At 39.9% G+C, this 12530-nt stretch overlaps 1 protein-coding gene across 4 annotated transcripts in view; it reads right to left on the reverse strand.

Moving 5' to 3' along the window:
• DNAJB6 (DnaJ heat shock protein family (Hsp40) member B6) overlaps nt 1-12530 on the reverse strand; it is a 94424-nt gene that overhangs the window by 45756 nt on the left and 36138 nt on the right. For all 4 annotated transcript variants that reach the window (XM_074985060.1, XM_074985058.1, XM_074985059.1 and 1 more), the window contains exons 7-8: nt 12180-12321; nt 7048-7118 (exon numbers count right to left, since the gene is read on the reverse strand). In XM_074985060.1, the coding sequence (XP_074841161.1) occupies nt 7048-7118; nt 12180-12321 (213 nt within the window). The remainder of the gene's footprint in view (nt 1-7047; nt 7119-12179; nt 12322-12530) is intronic.

Raw genomic sequence — 12530 nt, forward strand, 5'->3', positions numbered from 1 at the left:
TATCTCTGAACGACAATGTTCTATCCAACATACAGCACAATCACTACAAGATTTATAACAGTAAAGCAACATACGCTCCCTGAGTTGTATAGCGCCACGCTGAACTCTAATACCCCTGGGCTATGTCTACACTAGAACAACCTGTTGACAGAAGTTAGTCGGAAGAGATCTTCCAACAAAACTTCTGTTGGCAGATCGCAGCCACACATGAAAGCAGATCACTCCGTCAGAGCTGCCAAACTACCTCGCCACTCTCAGAGTGGCCAACCAGTAGCAGAGCAGACAGGGCTGCCCAGTGACCCAGAAGCCTTGTCTGTCGACAGAGGACCAACCCTTGCCAGAGTATGCACATGGTTTTTTTGTTGACGGATTATTGAGAAAAGCATTCTGCCTCATAGTGGAGAGGCAGAGGTCTGTCAACTAAAGTGCTGAGTTTTGTTGTCAGTATGCTGACAGAACACATTTTTAGTATGGATGTTCCATGGATTTTGTCGACAAAACTCTCTAGTGTAGACATAGTTCTTGTGTTTGGCTGTTCAAATTCAGCAGACAGCTGCTCCACTTCTCCCCTCAGTCCTAACAGAAACTCTTCCCAGTTTACTTTGCAGAAACTATGCAGGACCCAGCAGGCAAATGATATCCAATCACACAAGTAAACAATGCCAGTGACTTTTCAAGGCATGCTCAGCTGTCATTCTCCACCTACTGAGCCTGTAATCAAAACAATCCTTGGTGTTCTTGTGGTAGCTGATACACCATGTCATAAGCCATTGTAGCAAAGTGTAGACTGGGTCTCTCAGAATCACTACTAGTATTTCTTAAGTCTCAAAAGGTAATGTCAGTCAGACAAGAAATCTGTGCTTAATTTTCTGGACCAGCCCACAACTTTGTTCAGCATCCTTTGTGATCCACCAGCCCTTGCATTACAATAAAAAATTAGCCCTTTTTAACCAATATACTGTATGGCCACATAATCTGGTGCCAAAATAGGAACATGAGTGCTCTCATTTCGCATTCCTTGAGCAAGTTCGTCACACAGATCCCACAAAATAGCTATGCACACACAAACGTTCTGCAGCCACTGCTCATCATCTGAAACCTGAGGGACAAATGTGATCCCATCAGTCAGCGCTTCTTTCTTGGGCCCGGAACCAGCATTCACCATCATTACAATCTCTAGCTACTCCACGAATACTACTGACAACCCTAAATTGTTTCTTTTCTATATAACAATCAAACCACCTCGGAATAATCCTGTTCTTCACAGCACGCCTTGCAGCTCTGCAAATACCGCAGGACCACACGCCTTCTGTTTGCAATACTAATGACAATAGCCCAGAACACTGCTGTCAGATACAGCAGACAGCGAAGAGAGAGATGCAGATCTCTGCAGATTTTGAAAAGGCGCAAGCCATTCTGGGATACAGATTAAATCATAGGATGGAGAACACTACTGTCCTCATGTTCTTAGTCACTGCAACCTGACTCATTTTGATCCCATCAGGTGTTGCAAAGGATTCCCAGAACACCCTGTATGGGTGGCGGTCTGCAGTCAGATACCTAAAGGCAGTGCACTGCATTGTTCATGGAGAGAAGCGCCTGCTGGCGAGGATCTAAGTTTCCTGTAAGCTGCAGGGCTGGTAAAGCAAATCAAGGGCCACTCAAGTGGGGAGAATCACTGCTGTGGCAGACAGAAAGGGACAGAATCTTACTCTGTGTGAAAACCAACAGCATATTTTGAGCACTACCACAAGTACAATCGTACAGCAGAGAAGGCAAGATTATTCCCTGTATATTGTGCAGGCAGATTACAGAGTAAAGCGTCACTGCAAAAACGAGCCAAAATCTAACACAAACGCATTGAGTTCATTTTCGAAATCATATTCTTGCTATAACAAGTATTTCGGTGGGCTAAAGGAACACAGCATGGGGGTGAACATGTTTTATTTGTAGCCATATCAAACCCAATTAAAAGAGATCTAACAGGTGTTGGACTGGGAAGTGAGTTTTTGTCCCAATTTAGTTCCAAAAGTAAACTCATCAAGTCTCTGGAAAGATGGTTAGTGTAGACACAGCCCCTTCTTCGAAGTGGGCAAGGTAATCAGCCTTAATCGGAGAATACTAACAAAGTGCTGTGATGAATATGCAGCACCTCATTAGGCTAACTCTCCCCACGGCAACTTCGAAGTGCCAGCATTGTGTAGCTGTAGGCACTGCGAAGTGTCCGCACTCCTCAAAATTTTGGCAACTTTGAAGTTGCTGTGAGGGAGAATCAGTCCAATGAAGTGCTGCGTATACACTGCAGCCCTTCATTAGTAATCTCCTATCACCCTGATTATCATGCCCCCTTCAAAGTTGGGGGCAAGTGTAGACAAGCCCAAACTATCTTTTCCCACCAGCTTCAACAGAAGCATAAGTATGCCAGTGCTGAGTGTTTTTGGAAATTCTATCCTATATTTTCTTAAAATAAACATTAACTGCAAGCATAATACAACCCTGGTATAGCCATCTTATTTTGATTAGTCTTGAAAGTGGGAATTACGACCATGCTAATGAAGAAGAAACCAAGGCAGAGATGTGAATCCACTCGTTATGACAACAGGACACAGGCAGATACTTCCTGAACCAAAGCTGCTTCCCACAAACAGTACTTATACAGAGGCACAACTATACACAACATGAGGAAGCACCACTTTTATATAAGCCCTACTTTGCTCATCCAGGCAGGCACAAACAACTTGAAAGTCAAATATAAGCATGACAGAGTGGAAGGTGTCAAATTGTTACTGACCTTCCTTTTGATTGAACGTTAAGAAATTATTACAGATCAATAGCTTTGCAAACAGTGACAATTTAAACTTACTGCAGTAAACGACAAACTACAGCAGACGTTTTTCTGGACATTAGTCAGATAATCCCTTGGTAAGATTTTGATCATCATTTATATCCTATTGCTCATTGTGTGTTTTGGATTCCTTATCGGTTACAAATTAAGACTGAATGCTGCAATAAATACCACATTTCAAACATCAACAAGCTTAACAAAAATGTATATTGCCTTTTAAACACATTCTGTCAAAACTAAAGCCATTAGTTTATAAAGCATTCTATGACAGTCATATTGAAAGGAATGAAAACTGAATAATCCAAACCCCTCCACCATCAATCAGCACACTATACAACATAACAGGCAGTATTTAGTTCTTTATAGGGCAGTAATTTATTTTAAGTTTTGCACAAAATGGGCTGAGATGTTACGCCAATCAAAAAACATTAGAAGAATATTGTATGCTACCAACAGACTGATAGCCCAGACCACTAAAATGGTTAGTAATTCTAGAAACCCCTTCTAATACTTTTGGAGGAAGCATCAAATTATCCTAGTCTCTGTGCTGCCTTGTTTTTCCAAATGTTCAATAGCTGGTACTTATTTCCCAGCTGTGCAGAATTTCTCCTACTTTAGGCAAAAAGCTTTTAAGAGTACAAGTCTCCATTTATTATTTTACTCTACATATTTGAGATGAAGCATTGTACAGATATTTGCTGGAAGAAAAAAGGTTTACCAGCTAACCAGATATTTTTCTTGTGATCATGCAAAAGGGAAAGTTAATGAGGATTTAAATGTGGTGCCCAAAGTAACCCATTATTCCTAAGGAGTAGGTCTTGCACGCAAAAAAACATGTTAGTAAGAAAAGTGATGCAAAGTTCTTTATGCAGCCTAATGAAACTTTTAATGCCACCTAACCTATTGTTGGGTTTTCAACAGAATAGAAAATAGTTAATCATTTCTTTATTACAATAGTGTGATATTTCTAACATTAATGCCACCAGAGACATGCAGTCATGGGGTTTCAGGCACCTACCTCACATCCTTGTGTTGCAAGTGCGCAATGGATCTATTTTTGGGGAGGGTGAGGTGTTAAAATTTGATTGTTATATCCAGAGTAAACAGGAGAAAGGATAATTAAGAGTGGAAATTGTCTCTGAAATAATAGCACTACGCATGTTGAAACAATGTAAAGACTTAGCCTTTTTTCACCCAAAGCACTAAAATCCTTTATACCACTGTATGGAAAAATGGGTAATGAAATTGCCAGTTAAAGTAGTAAAGCAGGGAACAAATCAAAATAGCTATTCAGTTCAAGGGTCAGCTCCCACAGATGCCAGCGTGTAGATTTATTTTTAATAGTGCAAAGGTCTTTTACTGATGGACTAATTAGACAGTGAGCAGAACAACTAGAAAGCTTTTTATTTTTTGGGGGGCGGGGGAGGTGCAGTTCTCCCTTTTTACTCGAAGAGTGCAGTGTTGCTACATGTCATAACTGCATGGGACCTAGAACTAAAACACCAGCTAAGTAAATCTGAAAGCTGAGAAAGCAACATCAAAACTGGACCATCAGTAAAGTCACCATGTTAAACTCTCATGATGCAATTTACAACTCAGTTCAGGCCAAGCAGCTAAATGAAGAGGTTGAAAAGCTACACGTATTTTTCATAGGTAAGCATTATAACTGACTGAAGACATTCATCCCAAGAAAGGGGAGAGTACTGTGGCCATTGTTTTCAGACCTAATGAAAAAAGGTATTTCACACCATTTTAACTAACTTATTATTCTGTTTAGCCACTTCTTGGACAATGTATGGTGTGTACAAGAGGACAGCGGACAAGGAAATCATGGTGAATTGCTACATCATAATAGAAGTGTTAGCAGTTTGGAAGGTAAAGGACCTGACAAACTTTAAGAAGGAACATATGTTTTGATCTCGCAGCCTTAAAAGTGTAACTTTTTATTCCTTTGTCTACTCTTTGACTAAAAAAATCGGAGAGAACATTTTAAAATTGTATAAACTCATCACAATGTTTAACTCCACTGCAGTCACAACAACTAGCACTCTCTTTGGTTATTTGTTCTGTACTTTGGTTGAATCAGTTTTGCCAATTTTTTCCATTTAACTCCTGAATTTTGATTTTTTAAAACATTCATTGGTGCAACATTGCAAACAGTGTTCCCTAGAAAGGATTAATTGATCATTTCAAAGCATACTGAGGGCTTGCATCATATTTCTGAAAGTTAAATTAGCCTAAATAATTTGCTGTAGGCCAGAGATAGCTGCATGATAAAACTGCACATGTATCACTTATACATGGAAATATCCAGTGCACCAAATATGTGATGAATGAGCATGAATATCTACTGTACAAAGCAGGCATACAGGAGTATTGCAAACACTTGTAACCATTTCATTAAGTTTCAGAGAAGTAGCCATGTTAGTTTGTTTTAACAAACAAAACAAACTCCTGTGGCACCTTAAAGACTAACCACATGCATTTGAGCATAAAGTTCATGACAAAGTGGGCCGCAGAAGTGTTTCCTCTTAGTTGTACATTTGTATGGCTGCTCAGGAGAATTCCAGTGCTGCCTGGCTGATTAGAAGGGTGTCCTCTGCTAGGTTTGTGTTTCTCCTGGTGGTGCATATTTGAACATGCCTTGATGCAGATAAAATTTAGTCCACATGTAGATGGAAAAGCTCTGGGAACATTGGGCTCCAGCCCATGAAACCTTATGCCCAAATAAATGTGCTCGTCTTTAAGGTGCCACAGGAATCCTCACTGTTTTGACTGTGTTACGTTATCTACAAATTAGTACTTTGCCTCACTTCCCATTCCATCAATATAAGAAGGCACTTTTCTGTCTTTTAGTGTTGGTTAGTAAGTGTATAAACCAGTGGTACTTGAGTCTATGCAGCTGAAAACACCACATTAAGGGAACTTACTGTAAAACTGCCATTAAACACTCAATTTTGAAGATGCTGACATTTATGAATCAGAATTACTCTTCCCTTTATACCTATGCCAGAACATTAGAAAATACGGCTATTTTAGATACACTGGGTTTGCTCTTCATTTACTGACACTGATTATTTTGTGCAAGTCCATCTACAGGTGGGCATGCTGCCCGATATGAAAAATCTCTAATTTCAAAAGGATTTTTAATGCAGTGTTTTCAGAGATAACAGTATACTTGTGTTAGACATCTTAGTTACAAGATGCATGGTAAAATAAAATTTAATAATGCAGAGTTAATTTTGGACAAGTTGAAATGTATGTATTTGGGGACAGTTATCCAACCAGTCCCATGGAAACACCCTATAGATACTTCAGATGTAGGCTTGAAAAGGAAACAAGCCATGTTTTCAGTCACACTGAAGAAAACATCTGAAAAGAAAAAAAGTCCCTCATCCTGAAGCTTGAAGGAAGCAGTTGTTGAAAAGCAAAATATGGTTACCCACTTGCCCAAATCACACAGACACAAGAAGGCTACAAATGCCAGCCATGAAAGAATGCACCACAAACATCAGCATTTATTCATTTTGAATTTTTTTTAAGCAATTGACAAAAGATTCAGCTCACCAGCTTCACTTTGTTGTTTTTCTAGGCTTAAACATTACATATTTAAACATTGTCAGAACTTACTAAGTTGTCGGCATTCATGCACAACTAGAAAACATCCTTACTTTATTTAAACCAGAAATGTATTACCAGTAATGTATTAACATCTTTCACTACTAAATATTAAAAAAAAGCTGAAATTATCGAAAATTTCATCCTTGAAATGTTAACTTCACAGCAGACAAACTACTAGTTGGCTCACATTTCAAACAAAATGAGAAAAGCAAGATTCATGCTAGTGGTTAGTGTACATTTTGCCCTAGCACTACCAAAGGGTTGCAGCTCACCTTGGATCATGTTTAATAAAAAGCAAAGTGCATACAGAAATTTACAACAACTTTAAAGGACAAAAAATGGTCCTACTGATGTGGTCCCAACAATTAACTCAAAAAAAAAAAAGCTAATGACAAATACCATGAGCTCCAATGAGCTGTTTATAAATACTTTAGATTAAGTACAGATACTGAAAGAGTTCGTTTGAAATCTTCAAAAAAATGTTCCTGTTACTCCTCAAATGGTGCTTGTTATAGCTTAAAATTTCTGTTAAATACGTGCGTTGAATTACTTGTTATCCAAGCGTAGCAGCTGCTCCTTACCATTTATTGTTAATGACTTTAATTGGCCATCTTCTTCAACTTCCACTCTCTCTTGTCCATTCTCAACAATTCTGTAGGACCAAAAAACCATATAAGCATAGTTTCAAAGCATTTTCATTATGAGGAAAGTATACGTCATAAGTAGGTGTTTACATATGGAAGTACCATGCCAAACCTAGAGACAAAGCTTGGCTGAGGAAACATTAAATAATCACATTGAACAGTTGGGGAAACACAAGTAGAAACTTCTCTCCCAATCCACTGAAAAGCTCTTCTGGAAATGACTGACTGACTGACTGACTGACTGACTATCTCCCACTCCTCCAGTGTATTACACTGAAGTAATGTGGACAGCACTGTAACAATCACTGCAGCTCAAGTGGCACCACATCAGCAATGGAAAACCTGCCGCCCATCAGGGATATCTGACTGTGGGCCATAAAACATTTTGCTGAAGATGACAGTTCACAGACAGCTCCTCCTTCAGCTCCCAGGGACCATGATTCACTCTTCCCAGGGCTGCAGGAGGCAGCAGCCAGCATGTTTGTGGCCTTTCTTCCTGCAGGCACTACCCCCACAGCTCCAATTGGCCAGGAATAACAAACCGCAGTCACTGGGAGCTATGGGGGCAGTGACTGTGGATCATCAAGGTCCGCAAAATGCATTGTGGTCCACAATCAGGTTACCCTGGTGGGACACATGCAGCGCTGCAGGTCGCCACCATTGCACTACGTTGTCTATAATCCCAGGTCTCTTAGGCTGAAGGTTTTTCATCTCTCTCCTTTTCTCCTTACCCTGCCATGCAAAACAATTCAATGTTGAGTTAGTTACAAGCAGCAGGAACTACAGCAATTCAGGTTCTGAGAGCTGTATCCAGCCCATTGTTTTATGGTATATATTTTCCATACATGGCCAAGTTAAATTTCTAATGCAAGATTCACTTTTGAATCACAATTAGTTTTCATCGGACAGTCTTGCTATAGCTCATAGCATTTTCCTCCCACCAGCCCCTCCTTGTTAATGTTTAATTTTGGGTTTGCAAAGCAGTCCACTTTATCCCATTGGGTACTTAATTATAATTGACTGTTCAAAGCACAAGTGTAGGCAATATATAGGGCAGTTTGTATAATACTATCCATCAGTAGTCCATGTTTAGAGTACAGAAATATGAAGTGAAAAACTTCTACAGAAGTCAAATCGATAGAGCTCTATTTTGATCAGACAGAGGCAGGATCTACTAAGTAAAAAATCATAAAGACAATAGCTGTTAGGAGAAGTCTGATCAACAAGCAGATGCTGCCTGCTCTCTCCAAAGATGACAGCTTGCTCACGGTTTGCTTGTTTGTTTTCAAATTAAGACTACACCCAAATTTCAGAGTAATAGTAGTAGGACAAGGCCATGAACTACTACCCACAGGATACAAGATGCAAGTCTTCTTTCAAAAGGATACCACCATGGTTATGATGAAAACAATCACCCCTTTTCTCAGGATGCTAAGTATCTTGAACACTGTATATTTGTGTTCTGTACGTTGCAATTGCTTGTTTGCTTTGGTGAGCAATTCATTCTATAAAATTTTTACTAGATAAAGAGCCCCTATCTATCCTGCAGTTTGACACTGGTAACCAGTTTGCATCCTGGGTTGTTCTAAGCATAATTTGCCACTTGTTTAACTGCAATGTCAGCTAACATTTTGCATCCCAGACTGAAAAAACTGTCTTCCTTCAAGCACTTAGCCACGCTTGTTTATTCTGTGGATGGAATCTTCTAATAACAGCTGCATAAAGTAATTAATTTGGCCTGTCCTTTTCAATCTATGCAACATCACATCACACAATGCACTGCCCTATTTTTAGGGGTCTGAAAGTCTTCCAAGCTATTGATCCCTTTATGTACTATGAACAGCAGCCCAGATTTTCCCAGAACTCATTGATACAATGGAGTGACCACATGAAGAGGTTGTCATGACAGAAAGTCTACTGTGTAGACAACCATTGTACCATGTTACTTTTAAGTGGTTGTGATGACTGACTGAACTGGTTACAGAAACCATGGGTGAAGGTTACACAGAAAGCCTCTGCTGTAATCCATTAAAAAGCCCAGATCTCTCTCTCTAGGCTGACACAGAAGAGTTCTAGAACATTCTTGTACCAGAGGTTCTCAAACATTTTTAGCACCCCCACTCTCCACCCCCATCATCCCGCCCCATACTTTAAAAGTCCTCACAATTGTTTTTCTGCACATAAGCCATAACCAGCATTAGGGAAGCATTAGCTAGCAAAGCAACTACCTGGGTCCCTATATCAAGGGGCCGCGTGAAGCTAAGCTGATCAAGCTCAGTGCACTGGTCTGCAGTCCCATGTAGAAGGGCTTTGGCTTTATGCCCTGGTCTCTACCAAGTCTAATGCTTGACATGCTTTGCAGACAACCTCAAATCTGATCATGGCCCCCACAGTAGGCTTCAGAGCCCTGACAGACTACTGCTCTCTTCAAATTCTTCTACACGTAGTTTGTGAAGACCTGATTTTGCTAACTTGAAAGGCATGATGCAAGGCCTATCCCATTCGCCAGAGCTTGTTAAAGCACTGTTTCAAATGTAAAACTGTAGCAAAAATAACTGAGAAAGGCCTACAGTTCCTTTGTCATGTGTGTCCAGTTGTCTTTGGATAAATACTACAGGTTGAACCTCTAGTCCAGAACCCTTGGACCTGACCAGTGCTGAACAAGAGAATTTGCCAAGCAAATCTGTCTAGCAGCATTACCAACACTTCCACTGCTTACTGGGTTTTTGGCACTGTCACTAATTTAATTACAAAAATGTCCTGAGGGGTTTATTCTAGGGGACACTTCTTGGGCTCACTTATAGAACCTTGCATTTTTGCTAAAATACATAACCCATAATTCAAACAAAAGCCTAGGAGGTCTCAATTCCATGTTTTAAAGATTTAGTATATTGTGTGATGTATCAGACCCATGAACTGTACTAATATATACTGAGAACATTTTAGTTTACCAACTGTCAATTACACTTCTGATGAATTTCCCTAATTTGTTGCAGGTTGTTTCATCACTAGTTCATATTTGCAGTGGGTCTCCCCAAAGACTGGTGTAAGGTAATGAGGAGAGTTCCAATGTGTATAGCGCTCAAACATTCACTCACTAGTTTGGAGCAAGAAGCTTTTCCTGATGGAGTCCCTTAACTGATGCTATTAGCTTACCTGACAGTTTAGACAAGACCAGTGACACTGAAAACAGCACTTTCATTAATGTTCCTTAGGAAAGCCTACAGGGTGAGAGGGTCAACTCTCAAAACAGACACTTGGGGGAAGTTGCAGCATAGCACAGGCCACCTGCTATGCTTCAAGCTATTTACAACCAGAAAGATGGGGCTGGAGAGTAACAGTGGCCACCCAATCCCCAGTCAAGAGTCATGCAAGAAGTCAAAGTAAAAGCATGCTCCTTTTCTCTTCCAGCAGCTTAGTGAGGAGGGCTCCAGTTTTCAGATACATACTAGCTGGAAGCCAGTACTAAAATGTTGCATTATCCCTGAGCATGTTTTAATGACAGAGGCCTTTATGAAATCCTGGTGTATACTTGCTGCCCAGCAACTGAAAAGTGTGAGTTTCTCAGCAGGTATACCCAAGAATAAAAGAGAATTCATATATTCAGGATACGAAAGGGAAATGATGTAACATGGCCTACAGGTTTCTAAGATGTATAGCTTAACTAAAAGCTCAAGATTAAAGACAGACTTGAAATAAACCAGTATGTGATAAAAGTTTGTCACAAGATAGCAATGATCCTACATCACAAAGGCTATGTTTACACTAGTCCCTTCCTTTTGAAAGGGGCATGGTAATGACCAAGGTCAGAAGATGCTAATGAGGCGCTGCCATGAATATGCAGCACCTCAATAGCATAATGGCAGCCACGGCCATTCGAAAGTGCTACTTTCAAATTGCGCACCACCCGTGTAGATGCCTTTTGAAAGGACTCCCCAATCTCCAAAAACCCCTTATTCCTATTTCGAAAGGACTCACCTAAGGTGTCATAAAACAGAAGATTTTACTGCTTCTAAATTGCTGTATATTGTCAGTACTGATGAAAGCTGGTTATAATATTTTTTGGATTTCGCAGACATGTCAAAGTGCTAACCACAACACATAGTGAGTTAGCAATGTAAATATTAAAGGAAAATAATATTAGCCTACAAAAATGGGACTTTAATGGTAGGGAGAGTGGAAGCTCAAATCAGGAAGAAAAGAAACCTTCATAAATATACACGAACTCCTTCACTATTAGCATAACATAATAAAAGCTGTATCCCAATCTCCGTGTGTTGGGAGATGCCAGGGTGAGACTCACTGCTGAGAGTAACAAGGAGGATATTGACTGACGCTGTTCCCCATCAGAAGATGTGACTGATGCCAGTCACAGGGCTACACACTATCTGCTGTTGTATTTAAGTGTTTGTGGGATTTGCTTAGTAGACTTGCTAATAAAGGGACAGGTGATCAACTTCACTTGTTTGTCCTGCTGCACTCCTTGAGTCTCTCATTCTAATGCTGGTAATTTCCTGATAGTTAACAAAATGAGCTGTCCTGCAGCACTTTAAAGACTACAAATAATTTATTAGGTGATGAGCTTTTGTGGGGCAGACCCACTACTTCAGATCTGGAAATAGGAAGAAGTGGGTCTGCCCTACGAAACCTCATCACCTACCAAATTAATTTTGTTAGTCTTTAAGTTCTATAGAACTGCTTATTTGTTTTGTGAAGACACAGATCAACATGGCTAGGTCTCTTAACTGTTCAAACAACTGAACCCTTACCAGCTACTGCCAAAGAAGTTAATCAATACACCAGTTGGGCTATACAGGATACTGCTGTTAAAGGGTTTTCTCACTTTTGAAAAAATTCTTGGCTACAGGGCATTAAGCACTCTTTGCTCCCATCTCCTGCATGCTTACACACCCTATTGCAGGGAACCATCATGTAATAGTAGTGAAAGAAAAGAGAATCAAATAAGTCTATCATTACAATTCAAACAGAACTGGACAACTAAAGAAAGGAAAGTTATCCAAAAATAGTAATTCTATTACAACATTTATCTTATTTATAATCGTTATTACCTCTTAGTAGTAATTTTTCTGCCATTAACTATTTTAGTAGAAGTTGATACGGATTTGAAGCTACCCATCCCACTGCCGCCAAATGACGTCGAGGAGAACGAAGTAAGGCCCCCATGCCCCAATGAACCAAACGAAGTAAAACCTGCAGGGGGAACAACAGGGGAAGTATGACTAAAGCACTGTAAAGAATTTCTGATGCAACTGTGTTATCCATATAAATAAAATATATGTGCACATACACGAAAGCAAAAAATACCTCTAATAAGTTTCAGCAGTGGATGAAATAGTATAACAACTCTTATTGTAGGAAGGATACTAGAGAGGTGAGTGACACTCATTTTTCCCTTATCT

This window comes from Carettochelys insculpta, chromosome 2, assembly GCF_033958435.1.
Source record: "Carettochelys insculpta isolate YL-2023 chromosome 2, ASM3395843v1, whole genome shotgun sequence".
Classification (NCBI taxonomy): domain Eukaryota; kingdom Metazoa; phylum Chordata; order Testudines; family Carettochelyidae; genus Carettochelys; species Carettochelys insculpta.